General features: G+C 43.9%; 1 protein-coding gene across 3 annotated transcripts; it reads right to left on the bottom strand.

Annotated features, from left to right (window-relative positions):
* Nucleotides 1-9,627: 9,627 nt before the first annotated feature.
* Nucleotides 9,628-18,426, bottom strand: CCR5 (C-C motif chemokine receptor 5). Of its 3 annotated transcripts, XM_077129551.1 has the most exons (4): nt 18,219-18,424; nt 18,039-18,113; nt 14,459-14,513; nt 9,628-12,843 (listed from the first exon to the last, which is right to left on the bottom strand). In XM_077129551.1, the coding sequence occupies exon 4, from the start codon at nt 12,830-12,832 to the stop codon at nt 11,777-11,779; it is 1,056 nt and encodes a 351-aa protein (XP_076985666.1). In that variant the 5' UTR covers nt 12,833-12,843; nt 14,459-14,513; nt 18,039-18,113; nt 18,219-18,424; the 3' UTR covers nt 9,628-11,776. The 3 variants fall into 3 exon arrangements, with proteins under 3 accessions (XP_076985666.1, XP_076985667.1, XP_076985668.1); XM_077129552.1 differs by having other exon boundaries at nt 14,459-14,756; nt 18,039-18,424; XM_077129553.1 differs by lacking the exon at nt 14,459-14,513 and having other exon boundaries at nt 18,039-18,426.

Raw genomic sequence — 18,426 nt, forward strand, 5'->3', positions numbered from 1 at the left:
TAAATGGGGTCCTTTGTTCTGTAGGGCATTTTACATTCCGGATTTGGCTGAGTGCATCCTTGTGGTGTCATTTAACACATTTCTCTGTTCCCTGAATTTTCTTTGGACTTTTGGCTATACCTGGGGGCTTAGTCGGGTGTGATTCTTCGGCTTCACGAGTGAGGCCAGGCACTTATGCTGTCCCACTGTGGCTGCTTCTGTGATGTGAACATTGAACACGGGTTCAGGGGTTGTCAGAACAGCTGAGAGTTGCCAGTTGGCCTCTGATGATCATTGCCTAAATTATTCTTTCTAATTAGGACCCTAAGAGTGGAGCTTAAATGAATGGAAAATAATTTCATAAGAAGGCAGTAAAAAGAGTAAATTCTTTATTCAGAGCCGTAGACAGTCGATGAAGAGAACGCCTCCAGGAGGACTGACATCAAGGGCTCCTGAAGCTGGAAATGCAAGAGGAAGCCCTAGAAAACGTGAATAGCAAGGTGATTTCAAAGGGACCTGGACAGAACCATTCTAATGGGGTAAACATAGAACAATCTGATGTTAGAGAGAGTGAGGATAGAAAAGAAAATTAACAAATGTCGCTAAAAATGGAGAAGTATAATACTTACAACACTATGGTACCGGGTACAAATAGATAGATGAGTAAGTGCCATGGAATAGAAAGCACAGAAATAGAGCCAGGCATTTTGGGGGGATTTAAAATGTTATAAAGTTGGCATTTCAAGTGAATGTGGAAAATATTTACTAAATGGTCTTGGGGGCAGTGAGATGGCATGCCAGAGACCTGGGTTCGATTCCTAGTGCTTGCCCTATGCAAAAAGAAAAAAAAAAGGTCTTGGAACAATTGGGGTCCCACTTGGAGGAAAAGAAAACTATTGGATCCCCACTTCAATCTGTATTTTTTCCGTAATGTCTTGTGAGAAAGATAAAAATTGTGATAGCTGAAACCATAAAATCTTTAGAAGAAAGAATTGGAGATCTTTGCAGTTTCAGGTTGGGAAGACTTTCTCAAAGATGTTGCGAAATCCAGAAGCCAAAGAAAAGGTTAATCAACTACCTAAAAATAAAATCTCTCTGCATGACAAGTGACAAAAGCAATAATAGTTAAAATTCAGGGGGTGATTGTTGTGTAACAGTTAACATGTTATATGATAGCAAGGACCAGTCAACATTTATTTCATCCTCAGGTCAACCTATAAGGTCAGTAATATGATCCCTATTTCAGAGATGGGGAAATTGAGGCACCATAGAGTGATTAAAACCAATGAACAGCATATTTGTGGAAAAATTAAGGGGAAAGGATATAAATGTGAAATTGCTCACAAAAGCAGGAAAATCTCTAGAACGACACATAAGAAATTGATAACTGCTCCCAGGATGGCGAATACTGCAAGGACAGCAACAGGGGTGGGAGGGAGATGGTCTTAGCTTGCCAGGCTGCTCTGACAAATATCATACGCTGGTTGGCTTAACACCGAGAATTTAATGTCTTGTGCTTTCGGAGGCTGGAAGTCCAAAACTGAGGTATGAGTAAGGTCCATGCTTTCTCCCCAAAGTCTGTAGTGCAGGTGCTGGCTTGCTGCAATCCTTGGGGTTCCTTGGCTGGCATCTCTGCCTCCTACCATGTAGCCATCTCTCCTTGTGTCTGCCCTTCTGGTTTCCTCTGACTTCTTGTTTCTCCTTGTGCTTTCTCTGGCTTCTGCCTCCCAGTTTCTTCTCTTTACAAGGCCTCCAGTAATACGGGTTAAGATCTGCCCCGATTCAGTTGGCTGCATCTTAACTAAAAATAGCAAGTTCACACCCACAGGCATGTGGATTAAGAGTAAGAACATGATGAATCCCAGAGTGATTCAATCAGTGAGTGGAAAAGTATCTGCAAAGCCCCCTTCAGGGAGTGGTGAGAATGGGGAGAAATTCAACTTCCCCAAGTTGAATTCTTGATATTCTCACAAGCAGTGTGGACAACCAAAGCTACAGGCAGAGCCCCCAGTCTTGGGGTTTGTTCATATGAAACTTAACTCCACAAAGGATAGGTCAAGCCTACTTAAAATTTAGGCCTAAGAGTCACCCCCAAGAGAGCCTCTTTTGTTGCTCAGATGTGGCCTCTCTCTCCAGCCAACACAACGAGCAGTCTCACCACCCTACCCCTCTACGTGGGACATGACTCCCAGGGGTGTGGACCTTCCTGGCAACGTGGGACAGAGATCTTGGAATGAACGGAGACTCAGCATCAAGGGATTGAGAAAAACCTTAGAATGAGCTGAGACTTAGCATCAAGGGATTGAGAAAACTTTCTCCACCAAAAGGGGGAAGAGGGAAATGAGACAAAATGTCAATGACTGAGAGATTCCAAACAGAGTTGAGAGGTTATCCTGGAGGTTACTCTTATGCATCAAGCAGATATCATCTTGTTATTCAAGATGTTATGGAGAGGCTAGAGGGAACTGCCTGAAAATGTAGAGCTGTGTTCCAGTAGCCATGTTTCTTGAGGATGATTGAATAATGATACAGCTGTTACAATGTGACTGTGTGATTGTGAAAACCTTGTGTCTGATGCTCCTTTTATCTACCTTGTCAACAAAGGAGTAGAACATATGGAATAAAAATAAATAATAGGGGGAACAAATGCTAAAATAAATTTAGTTTAAATGCTAGTGATCAATGACAGCGAGGGGTAAGGGGTATGGTAGGTATAACTTTTTTTTCTCTGTTATCATTTTATTTCTTTTTCTGTTTTCTTTTTATTTCTTTTTCTAAATCGATGCAAATGTTCTAAGAAATGATGAATATGCAACTAAGTGATGATATTGTGAATTACTGATTATGGATGTTTTATTTTGTTTCTTTATTTTTTTAATTAATAAATAAATTTAAAAAAAAGAGTAAGAACATGCCTTTTGAGGGGATACATAATTCAACTTAACAAGAGGCTTTCCACTTCTTCCCTTTTATATCCACAAACTGAAAGCAGGGGGGCAGGCTGAGAAATTACAAGGCCAAACCCAAGAATTCAGAGAGCACGTGCCACATTATGCAGGGGCAGGCATCTCCCTACCCTCCACCACCCCGCCGCAGGCCGAGGACACAGGGCCAACAAGAACTAAGGACCTCGGTCCAGGCTAGTTATTTAAGGCGGCATAGAATCAAGGAGAAGGTGTGGTGTAGACTCCCTTTACAAAACAGTCACGATAAGACACTGACACTAAAAGAGGTAGGCTTCAGTTTTCTGGAAATAACTCTTCTTCTGTGGAAACCTCATTCCCTAGGGCCCAGACGAGTTTTGCTGTTTCTCCACGCCCCACTGCTTCTGCCTTCGCTCAGGTCCAGGGTGACGGAAGTGGCCTTGTGACTCCTCCTTGCTCCTTTTCTGAGTCTCTTCACGCTGTCCTTGGGACAGAAGACTTTTTCTGAAAAAGTGAAGCAGATCACGTCTCTCTCTTGCTTAACACTGTGGTTTCCTGTGACCTGAAGGGTAAAATCTACGCTTGGCAGTTTAGCATAGTAGGCATTCAATAACTGCGGAATTAATGAGGGAATGTGGAGCATTAAATCATAAATAGGTAAAGTACACATGTACTGTGCTGGGTAGATTCCTCTCCCCTGCCGCCCCCCATCCCCCAGTCCATCCCCCCCCACCACCATGCTTTGCTTCTGCTCAAGGGGAGGGCAGAATGTCAGCCCAGGGGAAGGCTGGAGGGGACACTTCCTGGTCGTCTCACCTCCATACCAACTGTTTCTTCTGACTTCACTCTGGAGGAATGTACACACAGCCAGCCACACGAACCCATGCTCACTCAGCCTGCCACACGAACCCACGCTCACTCAGCCTCTATCTGCCTATCTTCTTATCTATCAATTCCACATATGTCTACCTATCTATTTATGATCCATTATCTATCTACGTATCTGTTTCATTCCATCCCATCCTCTCTCCCTCTCTCTCTTATCTTTGCTGAGCCACTTTAGGCACACTGACTACTCCTTGCTCCATCCCACCTCTGCAGTTTTGTATACATTGTTTCTTTTCCTATATTCCATTTAAATACCTTCTAAGCAACATTTAACAAGTCCACTGTAACTAAGCCTCTTCCAGGATCCCTTCCCCTATAGCCCTAACCCCGGGTTGGGATAACTTACCCTTGTCCGGCTCTCAGAGACCCCTCCTTGTAGCTCATTCACAGCCCTTTTCAAACACCAGAGTCCCTTTGTTTATTTGCCTGCCTTTCTCTCCAGATAGTGAATCTCATGAAGACAGGGACTCTCTTTCACGGCAAGGTTCAGCATCTTGCACATTGTAGGCCATCAACAAGTGTTTGTTGAATGAATGAACGAAAATGTTGAACTGAAAATGGCTAATGCACAACTGAACTGTACTAGGGAGACCCTGTTTACTTTCCCTTTCCCCATCTTTCGGCTCACAGGGAGGGCAGAACTCCTGCCCAAGTTCTCTCTCCCCCCTCAGGGGAGTATTGAAGGGAACACTTTCCACCCCCCTCTCACTCTTTATTACCCCTGTTCTTTTTAGGAAGAGAGTGGACTTGGGGTCTCTTTATTCTTGCTCCCTTTCTCTGCAAGCACACGTAAGGGAAGGGACCCCGGTCCAGATCAGGGAACGGGGGGAGTGAGAAACCACACTTCCTTCCATAAGCCTTGTCCACCCTGAAGCTTAACCAGAGCTTCTCGTTGGGTGTTCAGTGCTTACCTAGATCTTTTATTTCCTACATTGTTTCTCCTGGTATGTAAGCTTCTGTCAGCATCCCAAGGGAAGGCATGGAGATGGCTTGCAACCCCACTCTCCTGACTTACCTTAAACTATTGGGTCCTTATCCAACCAGAATTATGATATTAGGTCAATCCCGTCAGAGGGGCTTTCAAAAGAAGTTACACAAGGACAAACACAGCTTGAGCACAATGCCAGAAAGTTGTGAGGTCCTTTCCAACGACTACAGTAAAACCGCAGTGTTCATTTCATACCCAAAGATGCTTGTCGACGCTGGTCAGCCATGCTCCTGGGCCACTGCAGACAGTGAGCTGGATTGCCTGCGTATTTAAGAGCACTCTTTGAGGGAGCTCAATTCCAATCCCGAGAAGGACCACCCATTATTAGGAAAGCAGCTAAGAGTTAAGAGAACATCTATATAACAGGCATTGCATTAAGGCCTTAACATGCGATTTCTAATTTAATCATCCGAACAGACCTATGGGGTAGGTATTAACTCCGTGTTACAGATGAGGAATCTGAGGCTTAGATACATGAACTTGCCTAGTAATTCAAACCTAGGACTCCTTGATGCCAGGGTCCACATTATACTGCTATATATTGAATATCTAACATATATTCCAGACCTGTACTGTCCAGTATAACAGCCACTAGCCAAATAAAAAAATCGATTAAAATTAAGTAAAATTAGGGCAGGCCATGGTGGCTCACCTGCCATGATGGAGACCCGGGTTTGATTCCCGGTGCCTGCCCATGCAAAAAAAAATTAAGTAAAAATAAAATTTCGGTTCCTCGGTTGCACTGGTGACTTTTTACGTCAGTCTGGTGGCTACTGTACTGGACAGTGACGATACAGAACTTCGTCAGTGCAGAAAATTCTACTGGATAACACTGCACTAGACACTTTGCATCCCAGCACAGCCCTGCCAGGGAGTATTGGGAGTATCCCAAATTATGAGAAAGGAATTGAAATCCAGAGTCTTTAAGTTCCTTGCCCAAGCTCTCAACTTGGTCTGACTTTCAAGTCCCTGCTCTTTCAAAACCCAGGCTGTGCTTTCTACCCTGCAGGAAGGCTTCAGTCCATCAGCCAACAGAAAGAGACCTGATTTGATGACTACCTGTTAGGAAAACATCCTGTGTTTTTTTAAAAAGCAGTTTTGGGGTGGACCATGGTGGCTCAGCAGGCAGAATTCTAACCTGCCATGTTGGAGACCTGGGTTTGATTCCCAGTGCCTGCCCATGCAAAAAAAAAAATGCAGTTTTGGAGAATCATGGTTAATAGGCATAAATCCAAGAGGAGCAATATCAGAGTAAATACGTAATATGCTGAAATGCTCCCACCAGATTTTAAATTTTTAATCTTAATTACATTTTTATTCTATCCAACAATATGCAGTTTCAAAATAGGGCATTGTCTTGACTCAACACCAAAAATATTAGGTTGTCAGAGACACCTATTCATCAGTAAAGAGTGGGAGCTATTTTTTGGCATGCTCATTTGCATTTTTCTTGTGATCAATGCATATGCCAGGCACGGTAAGAGTTGCTGTTTTAATGTTAACTTTGTTGCTTTCTCTGTAGAATTATCATTACATTACGCGGGACTGCCAAAGATGGCCACAGTTCCCAGTTCTGTGGGAATAATGCTTTCCTGCACAAATTTAAAGGGGATGGTTCACTGGAGGGACAAGGGAGTGGGTGGGAGGAGAACTTTTGCCAACACAAGTAAAATCTACATTTATCTGTAAGACATCTCAGCCAGACCCTGGTCTACACTAGACTTGTTCTTTCTTGAATTTGAAACTGCCAAACTCAGCATGGGTGCCAGAGAGCCCACTTTTATTTACCCTATTTTACCTTGGTAAGGATTGGTCAAAACATAATCCAAAACCAGAAATGAAAGTGTCAGAAGCAGATATTATATATTGCTGATTAAGTCCAGATTTACATGCTTCAAAAACCAGCTTGGGGAAAGATGGAGTTTTGTTCTGTTAGGTAAACGGAGGACCTGGGTACCCGGATGTCCCAGTCTATTTGCCATTGCACTTCCAGACAGGACAAGATCTGCTGCAGCCCCCAGCCCTGACCACGCTCGACGCCCTGGATCTGAATGCGGCATGCTTTAAGCAGAGATCCTCAAACTTGGCCATACTTAGAATCGCCTGGGAAGCTTCCAAAGGTCCCCAACCACAGTCTACGTCGCTGAGAATTTAATCAGAATCTCTGGGGGCTGGGAGAAACGGGAGACCCAGGTGTCACGATTTGTAAAACTCCCCAGGTGATTCCAATGTGCAGCTAGGATTATGTCGGTGCTTGGCCTCCCTGAATTCCAGGCCCATCACGAGTCCAAATTAACACACATGTGGGTGGTGAAGGGCGTTAGGATTATAGAGAGAAACGTGGGAAGGGCTCGGAGCATGAAGCATGCTTTGTCACAAAACATTTCCTGACCTTGTGGCAAGGGCGTGAGTTCAGTGCTCTGCAGAGACTGGCTGGGGACCCTGGGAGCTCCGTTTCACCCCACGCATCAATCTGTGCCCTGCAGGATGTCCTCTGTTCTTCAGGAGAGGGTTGGGCATCATTTACCCAGAGCCGCTATGGAAATGTGTCTTGTCCACAGGTGGAAAGGTGACCGCCGAGACAAAACATTAAAGGGCCAAATGTGAGCATCACTTTTCTGTTCTCCGGTGCAGAGCGATGCACAGAATAGGTGGGACTTGGGCTGGCTGAGGAGGACTTGGTTGATTTGCAAAGTGGCCACAGCGGGGCAGTGTGGTCCAGGGTTTAATGGCTGGGACTCAAGTTTGAAAAAAAAGAACACAACTCAGTCTTCCCCATGTGTGTTTTAAAAAACTAGTTACCATCTTGGGAAAACTACGACTACGTTTTTGAAACATGACAGAATCATAATAACACAGAACTTATCAAAATAAGATCACCACAATGTGGTGTCAAATTCAGTGAGACTTGTAAAAATGTTTATAGAAACGTATGAAGGAAAATAGGAATTTTGGCACAGTTATGACATATAAATGTGTATGTAGGTATATAAAACCCCAAATATTAAAGTTTGACTATGTTTTGGAAAACATACTACTGAGACTTTCATTGTGAACTTTTCTTAAAAGAGAAGGAGCTAGGAAAATGCATCCATGTTTTTGCCCCTTCAGTTCACGCTTGTCCCCAAGGGTTATATAAGATACTCTGCGTTCGCTGACTATAAGTAAGTTGATAATGTTAACCAGCCACCAGGAAGAGCAGTTAGAAAGTTCCTGACCTGTTCTCTGCTCCACATTTCCACTTTTAGCCTCCAGGAAAGCTGGCATGAGCTTTCTGCCCTCGTTAGAAGAGCTGACCCTTGCAAATGGCTATTCCGGTTTGGGAGTCTATGTCTTGCTTGGATAGGAAATGAATTGTTATTTAATGACAGTGGGGATGCTACTGCATTTTAACGTCATCAGAGCCTCTCAATCTAAGAACCCTTGGGATACAGGGTTCTTAGACTGAGAATCCCAGTTCCTGGATGTGTGAATTGTTTTTCCCATCTGAGGACATAAACCTTTCCTTTGATTTCATCTATGGCGCATATATAATCCCTTCCTTGACAGGGGCCCCTGGGTAAGAGGAGTTGGTAAATGGGCTCAGATCCTAAAGGTTATAATGAGTTCAAACTTGTTTGTTAACCAAAGGGACAGGGCAGAGAGGAGGTGGGGAGAGGAGAGGTCTGGCAAAGTGAGGAGCACTGAGGATCCAGGAGAGCGAGAAGTCAAGGAATGGGAATGGAACGATGATGCGGACAGTTTCTGGAGAGGCTGCAGATACCTCTGAGCGCATTTTCTTCATGTTACCATTGGATTCAGTAAATAAGATGGAAAGGGAATAAGGAGGACATGTAATCAGCAACGTCCAACCTCCCCGCATGGAGGCTGCGTTTAGCATATGAGATGTATCTTTCTTCTCCTTGTCTCCTTCCCTCTACCCCTCTCTCGCCCCTCCTTGGTTCCTTCTACTCTTTGGTCTAAAAGACAGAGGCCAGTCCAAGCACACTCAGGGACAAGCAGCCTAAGAACCAGTTCCAGCCCTCTGCATCTCTGCTCGCCTCAGGCATCTGCACGCGGCCAGCTGCTCTAGAACCTGACCGTGCCCTGCTCCAGAGGGTGAGTGCAGCAGGCTCCAAACTGTGAATATGTCCCCGATGAGTCACCTCTACCTTGGAACCCCGTCCTCTCTCAGGATAAGAGGTGCCTGCACAGAAACCCAGAGGCATGCCATTGCCATCACTGCCTTACAGCCAGCTGTTTGCAGGGATTTTAAAGGAAAGAAAAGCAACCTTTATGGGAACAAATTTCATCCTCACACATCATGCAACCCAGGACTGGGGACAAATGGCCAGGCTATGATATTACTTGCCTTCTTCATTTTTAAACATAGGCAAGTGACTTATGCTTAAGCACACATCAATTCTTTCTTTTTTAAATGCTGATTCTTTGCTTGAGTAGGGGAATTTAATTTGAAATTGAAAAGTATTCAGGTTCAATGCTCAGAAATCCCACCCTTAGAGGTACTGTCTTTAAACACAAATGATTCTGGCAATTTGTCCCAGGGAAAGAGTCAACCTTAAAAAATATTTAAAAGGAAATGCAAGTCTCTCTATATATGTATAGATATATCTCTACATATCTATCTATCTGTATATATATATATATATATATATATATAATTAAGGACGTTTTTCTTTTCTTCTTTTTTTTTTTTTTTTTTTAGCATGGGCAGGCACTGGGAATTGAACCTGGGTCTCTGGCATGGCAGGGGAAGGAAGTTTTTCAAACCAGCTTCTCATAAAATGGTTTGACAACTTTATGTGCTATTCTCTAAATGTACGTGAGACTGAAAGAACAAAAATTCAATTACTTTTAGAGAGTGGCTTTATTCAGATACATATTTTCTTCCAAGCAATTTGTAACTTCGTATACATATAAGAACCTACTAATGCATGAGAAGATATGAGGATGTCTTGAATTGACCCAGAGGCTCAAGTCATGTGCTATTTCTTCCCTCTCAACAACCTTAAGAACAATGAAAAAAGACAATTCTATTCCCTTCACATTGACAGCCACAACCTTCAAGTTTCATTTTTCAGAACCTGAGAAAAGTCTGTAAGCACATCTTATTATCTTGACACCTTTTATCTCCTGAGTGATTCTCACCTCTGTATGTTGTTTCCCCACCTAGTTTATACTTTGATGGTTGTAACTACCCCCAAATTCAAAACAACCTCAGGTATGTACAAAATTTTATAAGTAGTAAATATGAAAAAAAATCATAATTCTCCCTTGGAAACAAATGAAGACCTTAGTGTTTGGGTAGGGTTTATCTGGAGAAAGCATCTGGAAAGTGTATCTAAAGCCCCCACACTCAGCCTGAAACACAGAGGTTAGTAAATTGTGCCTTTTGTGGTTTACACAGTTCGAGGCAGCCTGTTTCCAAATGAATGTGTCACCTCTCCCCTTTGCATAGGTTAGATGCAGGAAATGATACCTGCAGTGGTGTGCCCTGCGAAGGCAGATTCTTATAATCATTTGGGCTTCCCTCACCTCTATGGGGCCTCTTTGCTCAATGCTTAGAAAGCTCTGAATTTTAAATAACTATGCAGTCAATCCTCACTTAGATATCAAATTTTTTATTTAAAATGGGCTTTTAGACCTCAGTCTCATGAAATGCATAAAGCTAGTGTTTCAGGCTTCCTGGAGATGCCCCCTTACTGGAGCTGGGATGGAAAGGACTGATGGGGGAGCAGGACCATTCAATGCAAGACAGCCTGAGTCCCTCCACTGAAGTCTGTGTTCAGGCTCACAATACCAAACTCTTCCTCTTAAACCAATCCCTCTTTCTCTTGACCTAACCTCATTCTCCTCCCTTGCTAGATGTCTCATTAAGGGCATCGCCAATCTGCAGGCTTGAAGCCTAAGGATTCTCTCTGATTCCTCTCTGCCCCTCATCTCCAGCTAGAATCCACCCTGAGTCCTGCTGCCTTTACCTCCTAAAAGCCACACAAATACCCTCCTTCTCATCCCCAGTGCTTCGACCTCATGCAAGTTCTCCTCACCCTGATTTTGCTGGCCTTCCTGCCTTTCGATGCTCAACTTTCCAGGTCATTCCCTCGGCTGTGGAATGAGCCTCTGCAGCACTGGCCAACGCTCTGCTCTGCTCACAGCCTGTGGTGGGAGCCGTGCAGTCAAGGCCCCTCGTGACCCAGCTCCCTCCTTCCTCTCCCAGGCTTGCTCCAACCAGCCACGGGTCTTCCCACAGCCAAGCTTTTTGTCTGCAGCGCAGCTTTCCTCTCCTCTGCCAACAAGGGATCTGACTCAAATCCTTTCTCATTTAAGAAGCTTTCTGGGTTTTCTCCAGGCTGCAGGGCTCACAACTGGACCTGAACTTCTTTTTTTTTTTTTAACATGATTGGGCACCGGGAACCGAACCCGGGTTCTCTGGCATGGCAGGCAAGCATTCTTGCCTGCTGAGCCACTGTGGCCTGCCCTGGACCTGAACTTCTATGGAGCTTATTAGCAATGCCTTATGGGGGGGAGATGTCAGTTCCTAACTTCTCATGCTCATGTCTTTCTCCTTAAGGTGGAACAAGGACTGCCTTATAAGCACATTTAAACCTGTTCATTGACTTGCAATGAGATAAGAAGTTATACAATAAATTTTTTGATTAATTCTGTTACTCCTGTTCAGGGTAACCAAACTCAAGAGTCATCAATTATCTGAGGATTTTTTTTTTTTTTAAATTTAACAAACATTTGCAATGAAGGGAGAGTTTGCCAATCAACTGATGTATATATGGACTGCAAATGAAAAGGTTGCTATTTCATTGACATATTTTGGTTAGGCTTCATAGAATTGATGGGCTTAAAATACTTAACATGCTGAAAACAGATGCCAAGCAGATGGATGACTCTTAGACCCTCTATGGCAGTAACCTCCTTTTTAAAAGCATCATTCCCACCCCCAGCTGTTTAAATAAAACGAGTCCTGCGAATAACTGAGTGCAGGTCACAATCCAGTCGAGATTTCCTGTTCCCCGGTAGATCGCGTGTAAATGGAGTTCGCCCGCTCGGGAATCTCCCGCTGGAAGATTGGACAGTGTTTGCAGAAGCGCCTGGCGACGTGCTTTCGGAAGAACACCGAGACGTAATTTCTGAACTTCTCGCCCACGAAGGCGTAGATGACGGGGTTGATGCCGCAGTGCGTCATCCCCAGCGTCTCCGTCACCTGCATGGCACGGTCCAGCCTATTAGAGCTATTGCAATCGTTCAGGCCAAAGAACTCGGGGAAGGTGCTCAGCAGAAGGACGATGTTGTAGGGCGCCCAGAAAACAAAGTACACGATCATGATGGCGAAAATGAGCCTCACCGCCTTGTGCTTCTTCTTCTCGTTCCGGCACCGAAGCAGCGTCTTCAGGATCCCTGAGTAGCAGACGACCATGACGAGCAGGGGCAGCACGAGGCCCAAGACGATCATCTTCAGTGTCTGGAAGTTCTTCCAGAAATGATACTGACTTGGTGGGAAATGAGGGCTGCATGTGCAACGAGACCCTTCCTTCTGGGACCTGGTGAAGATGATGGCTGGGAGAGACGCAGACAGGGCTACCCCCCAGGTGAGCCCACTGGTCACCACGCCGAAGGTGACCGTCCTGGCCTTCAAAGCGAGCACCGCGTGGACGATAGCCAGGTACCTGTCCAGCGTCAGGAGGATGATGAAGAAGATTCCAGAGAAGAAGCCTATAAAATAGAGCCCCGTCAAAAGCTGGCACATTGCGTTCCCCAAGGTCCACTGACCCGCGGCGTAGTGAGCCCAGAACGGGATAGTGAGGAGAAAGAGCAGGTCGGAGACGGCCAGGTTGAGCAGGTAGATGTCAGTCATGCTCTTCAGCTTCTTGCAGTAGATCAGGATCAGGACGACCAGCATGTTGCCCACGAAGCCAAAGATGAAGACCAGAGAGTAGAGAGGAGGCAGGAGCCGGGCGGCGACGTGCCTCACGTCGGCTTTGTGGCAGGGCTCCGACATCCCGAAATCGTAGTAGGCGGGACTCGCTGTTTGATAATCCATCCTGGTGGATTCTGTGAGGGAAGATAAAGCCGTCCTTTACTAGGTCCTAGAATTGGTCCACCGTGGATGCAGACACCTTATACGTGATATTTATTTTGAACTGGGTACATGTAATTCGACATTTAACTGAGCACCCTTTTCTGGCTAAGAATGCACTTCCTGAGGAGAGGGGAAGGTCTGCTGCTGACTTCTGTGTGCTGGCAGCTAGATGGGGAAAACGGGCTCAGTTGGAAAGATTCACAAAAGTATCATCTCACCAAATAAAATCTGTTTTTTTTTCTATAGCTGTATGGAATAGAGTTTTGGTAACAGGTTCAAGGAACTGAGTCAAGTAGAATCCAGCACTGTCTGACCATCTAGTCTTCCTTGGAGTTAGGTCCCACAAAATGTGTACCAATAAGCATGATAGGAATAATTAATAAATGTTTCAAGGGCTCACAGCATGCCAGTCACCATTCTAAGCTTTGTGCACATTCATTCATTCATTCCTCAAGGTGGCCCTAAAAGGCAAAAAACATTGATGCTCTTTTGCAGACAAGGACTCTGAAGCACAGAGAGGATGAGTAACTTACCCAAAACCACACAGCTGGTAAGCAAACATACTGAATGCAAGCAGTTTGCATTCTTAACCACTGTTGCTACCTTGTCTCTCTCACCTCGGAGGAAAATTAAAGAGCAGGACCAAAAAAAATAAAAAATAAAGGAGCAGGATTATCAATCTGGCACTTCAATGTAGAAAGAACAACAAAAGGTCCCCAAGGTGGTCAGAGAGATCAACAATCAATTTGTAAAATCCAGGCTGCCATCCTCACATTTTTTCTGAGACTCATGTTTGTAGTTCTGGAATTGACACAACAAATAGCCCTCAATCACAGACACGAAATGGCCAAGTGAAAAATGTTTCACATGCTATCAACGATGAATGTCATACATTCTGGATTAGTTTATTCTTTTCTTAACCAGCCAGCATGCTCAGTTTATTTAAGTTCCACTTCTCTAGCTGAGAATTTTCTCTAATCAGTCCCTATGAGTTTCTATTTCCCTGTACCTCAAATTAGGCAGCTGGGAGAAGTGCCCAGAAAAATCTCTCCTTTAATTCTAAGTCAGAAAAAAAAATCATTCGCTAAATGCACTGTGGGACTGATATATTAAAGGGAAACCTTCTGGCAATTTGATATTAGTCTGGACAAATTTTAGGCTTCCCCCATTCCTGGGGATGAAAAGAAAAAGAACCAGACTTAGACACACGCCTGGCTGGGTAAGTGTTCAGAAGGCATCCCATGGGGGAGGTTTTAGCTCTTTTTAGCAGAGGATAAGCACTGCCAAGACTTTAGACAGATCTCTTTGAAAACCTGACTTGTGAGAGGTGAGGTGTTTATATATATATATATATATAATTTTGCTCCCTTTAAAATCTTTCATTCACAACTGTGTTCTGTAATTTGATGATATCACAGTCTGAAATTCTTTCCAAATTCTGACCCTTTCTTTATCTTAAAGATAACAATTTGAGATAGTTCTGTGAGCACCTGGTGTTTGCCAGATGTCTTCTATGGGTTTCCTGCAAAGGGTTTTACCCATCACAGAAGCTGATCTAATAGGCAAAGTGTCTGAGAAGTGACTTACCAGACAGAGGCTCTTGTAGGGGGAACGGATGTCTCAGCTCCTCTGACCAGCTGAGCTGTGCAAATTAAACATATAAACAGCATAAAAGTAGGAAATGCAGTTTCTTCTGTGGGAGGGCGGAGTTTTAATGAATAAGTATATTGCAAAAAAAAAAAATCAAAGAACGCTTCTTCTTTTTTTTTTTTTTCTTTTTGTTAATTGAGCTAAAAATAGGCTAGAGACTAGATCTCTGATCCCAAAGTTTATTCATGGGCGTCCTGATTCCTTTTTGTTCTCCGTTCATCCAGCTATACAGAAGCTGTTAGAAAATAGAAAGAATTAAAGAGTATTGGAGAACTAAACATTGTAGAAGAACACTTAGATGTATTTAGTCAAAAACCCTCATTTTACTCAAACTGTGCTCCAGGAGTCAAATGATTTGTACAAGATCACATGGCTTATTAATGGTGATATTGATGTGAGAATTCGGATTCTCTTAATATTTATCCTCAAATTAAAGCCAACCTAAAACAAATTTCAATTTAGAGGGGAGTACTTGGCATTAATCCCAGACCCCCATCCCCCCACTTCCCCATTCTCTTCTTACAACTCATGCACACACACACTTGCTTACGCAATACGATTATTCTCGGTACACTAAAACAACTTTGCCTAAAGGGTTTTCACTATAGGTTTGCCTGTGAGCAAAATACATTCATCTGTCTTTCTCTGGGATTGGGTTCCTAGTGGGCACATATATGAATTCTCTCTTTAAATATTCACTCTTTTGCTGCCTTCCAAAGCAGTCAGCATTTGTGAGTGCCTACCCTCTACAACATGTAATACGTACAGCATTGGAGTTCCTGATTCCAAGAAGGACACAATCTCTTTGGAGCTATGAGAAATTTTCAGCATGAAATAGGCAATTGATACCAGTGGTTAAGTTCAGTATGCATGACAATACTACATCAAGCTCTCTAGGTGGTTAGTTATCTAAAACCTCAACTCTTGACAATAGAGAGCCCAAGTTTTAGCTGGCTCCTCCTGAATCAAAGAGGCCCCTCCCTGCCTCTGTGTTTCTGTGTCCTCAGCTATAGAAAGGAACTTTGGCTTGTGATCTAAGGGAAGGCAAAGGGGACTACAAATAGCAAAATTATATGCCCCCCCCAACACACACACACACCGTGGATGCACCTAACACAACAGGGACTGAGCAAGGGGCTTCTGCAGTCAGCCTGCTGGGTTTGGTCTCTGGCTCTACCCTCTGCTTTTTCATCTTATGGGCTCAGGAACATGAGAGCCTTCACAGGTCTGTGCCACTTCCAGCACTTGGCACGTAATATACACTCAATAAACATCAAAGTCTTGGTTACCATTCAGTGGTCCTTTCTTTGAGTTTATTTTAGATGAAATTCTAACAAATTTGATTCCCTAAGTCCTTATCTAGAACAGATTGTTATCAGCAAAACTAGAAGCTGAAAGGGTGAAGCCAATGGCTGGTGCTTGGAGACCAGTGAGAAATAACTGCCAGGGAAAAGCCAGAAAAATACAGAAATATCCCAGTAGTCAAGAACCACCATGTTGGAGCATATATCTGTGTTGCAACAGAGACCTAAAACTGGAAATCCTAACAGGCATAGGGTATTATCAAGAAAATATTTGAGTTCATCCCACTTGTGCAATTCAAGAGGCAGTGATTAAGAATTGGGCTCTGTAGTCATGCCGGGTTTAAAACCCCAGCTTTGTTATTTACTATTTGACTCTGAACAAGTCCCCGAGCTCCTCTAAACTTTAGTTTCTTTATCTGTGAACTGGGGGTAAAAAAAAAACCCACTCTAGATCTGCGGCCAAGATTGAGTTAGCTAAAACAAGTACAGAGCCTTTCTGGGATGACTGCACATAACAAATCATCAGTGAGTTACTGAGGCAGAGAAATCCGAAATAAAGCTTTAGAAAGGGTACACAAAATGGGTAACAAATAATATAAAATTCCACACAGATAGGTAACCACTAACAATTTTGTTTTTTTGAAAAGTAGCAATTTGTTCACTGCCAAAACACCTCTGTGTCACTCTCAGAGGACACTGGACAAACGTTATATTTCTGGGGGCAGCACGCAGAAAGCTCGGGTTTTGCCCTGTGTCCTGTGTGCGGGTCATGGGGCAGAGGAGGGCGTGAAGCCGGGCTCATCCACAGGGGGCAGCGTGGAGTTGTGCAGCAGCCTCAGAGCCACGCCAACAGACTCGCTGTCAGTCATACCACCGACTCCCTGTGTGACCTCAGCAGGACGCTTCCCCTCTCTGAGTTTCCATTTCCTCTGTCAAGTAAAGTGTGAGACCCGGGAGTTCTTAAAGCAGCTTAAATGCGGTTTGGAAAAAAAGCATTGGGTGGGGATCCATGTCTGGTTTCCCAGGCTGAAATAAGGAAGCAAAGCTTAGCAGGGGTGTTGCTTAGCAGTTGGGCTTCCCACCCAAGGATATACAAGGAGGTGAGGGTCCACGGGGGAGTTAGTCGGCCTTTAATAAATGAAACGTTTTCCACATGCTGTGACAACAACGATGACAACACCACCGCAACACATCAGCAGTTTGTTATGCTCATGACTTAGCCTCTTGGTCTCTGCTTCTCTTTCTACTTGGTGCCTCCAGTTTGCATGGCTCTCATGTATGTATTGCTTTTAGACTGCCTGGCTGGTTACTAGACTTGATGCCTTTATTAGAGGGGTCTCAGGCCAGGCCTTCTTTGGGGGCACTGGCTGGCTTTAAATGGTTGCTTTGGGTTAGACTCCACATCCAGTCATTGCACTCATGTTCTCTGGGTGGCTTCGCCCCCCTTGCTCAGACCATCTGCGGGAAAGAGCTGGGCCATATATCCAGAATTGTCAGCAGGACTGGGAGAAGGTTGATTCTTTCTGCTTGGGTTCGAAGGACCCACTACATGGGCACCATGAGCTAAGCCCCTGCCACACAGCAGCTCGTATGAAAATACCTGGTGCTGTGATAGCAGGATATTCACATGGAAAGGAATGAAATGTGACCACCTCACCGCACAGCATGCAAAAAAAAAAAAGAAAAAGAAAATACCTGGGGCCCCAGTTGACTCCAGGATGATAAGGGTGTGCAGTGACAGATAGGCTGCAAGAGTAGCAAATTAATCTTTTTTTTTTTTAAGGGAAAGTCTAATTATAGAATCAATGCATGGGGTGGTGCCATAGTGGCTCAGTGGCAGAATTCTCCCCTGCCATGCCAAAGACCCAGGTTCATTTCCTGGTACCTACCCGTGTAAAAAACAAACAAACCAAAAACCCAATGTATGCTCCTTTTATAAAAGAGGGAAAAACAGAAAAATAGGAAGTAATAAAAAAAAAATTAGCCATGCTCTCACAACCTCAAAACAATTGCATTAACAGATGGTGTGTTTCAATCCAGCCCTTCCCCTAGACACACTTTTTGATTAATTGTCCTCTGTGCACAATTCTGCACACTGCTTTTGTTTTTGCTAAGCATTATAGTACAGGCATTTCCCTACGTTATTAAAAAATTCTTTGTATATATAGTTCTTTAATTGTTGCTGTTGCCTTTTTTTTTGAGGTATAACTTACATGCAGCCTAGGGTACTGGTCCTACGTACGTCTGGGTGAATTTTATTCACCAGATGAGAGCCAATGTGTTCCTTCCTGTTGAAACAGAGCTCGAAGGATATTAAGGAATGATGAGAAAGAGAGAAAGAAAGGAAGAAAAAAAAGACAGACACAAACGGGTTCAGGGGGTCTGAAGCTTACCTCTACATCAGACATCAGACAACTTTATTCTTAACCAGATCCTGGTTATATACCACAGGATGTCAATAGATATGCAGGCATTTCCTCAGGGAGCAAAGGTCTTATCTTACAGTGTTCTTCATACTTAACATAACCATTTGGGGTAAACATTCTCTTCCTCCCAGACTGCTCTACATAACAACCTCCACAGTTTACTGCCGCCATCCTG

This window comes from Tamandua tetradactyla, chromosome 15 (assembly GCF_023851605.1).
Source record: "Tamandua tetradactyla isolate mTamTet1 chromosome 15, mTamTet1.pri, whole genome shotgun sequence".
Taxonomy (NCBI): Eukaryota; Metazoa; Chordata; class Mammalia; order Pilosa; family Myrmecophagidae; genus Tamandua; species Tamandua tetradactyla.

What these genes read in the sequence shown, in the direction of transcription:
- CCR5 (XM_077129553.1), bottom strand. Translation starts at nt 12,832, where the DNA reads ATGGATTATCAAACAGCGAGTCCCGCCTACTACGATTTCGGGATGTCG.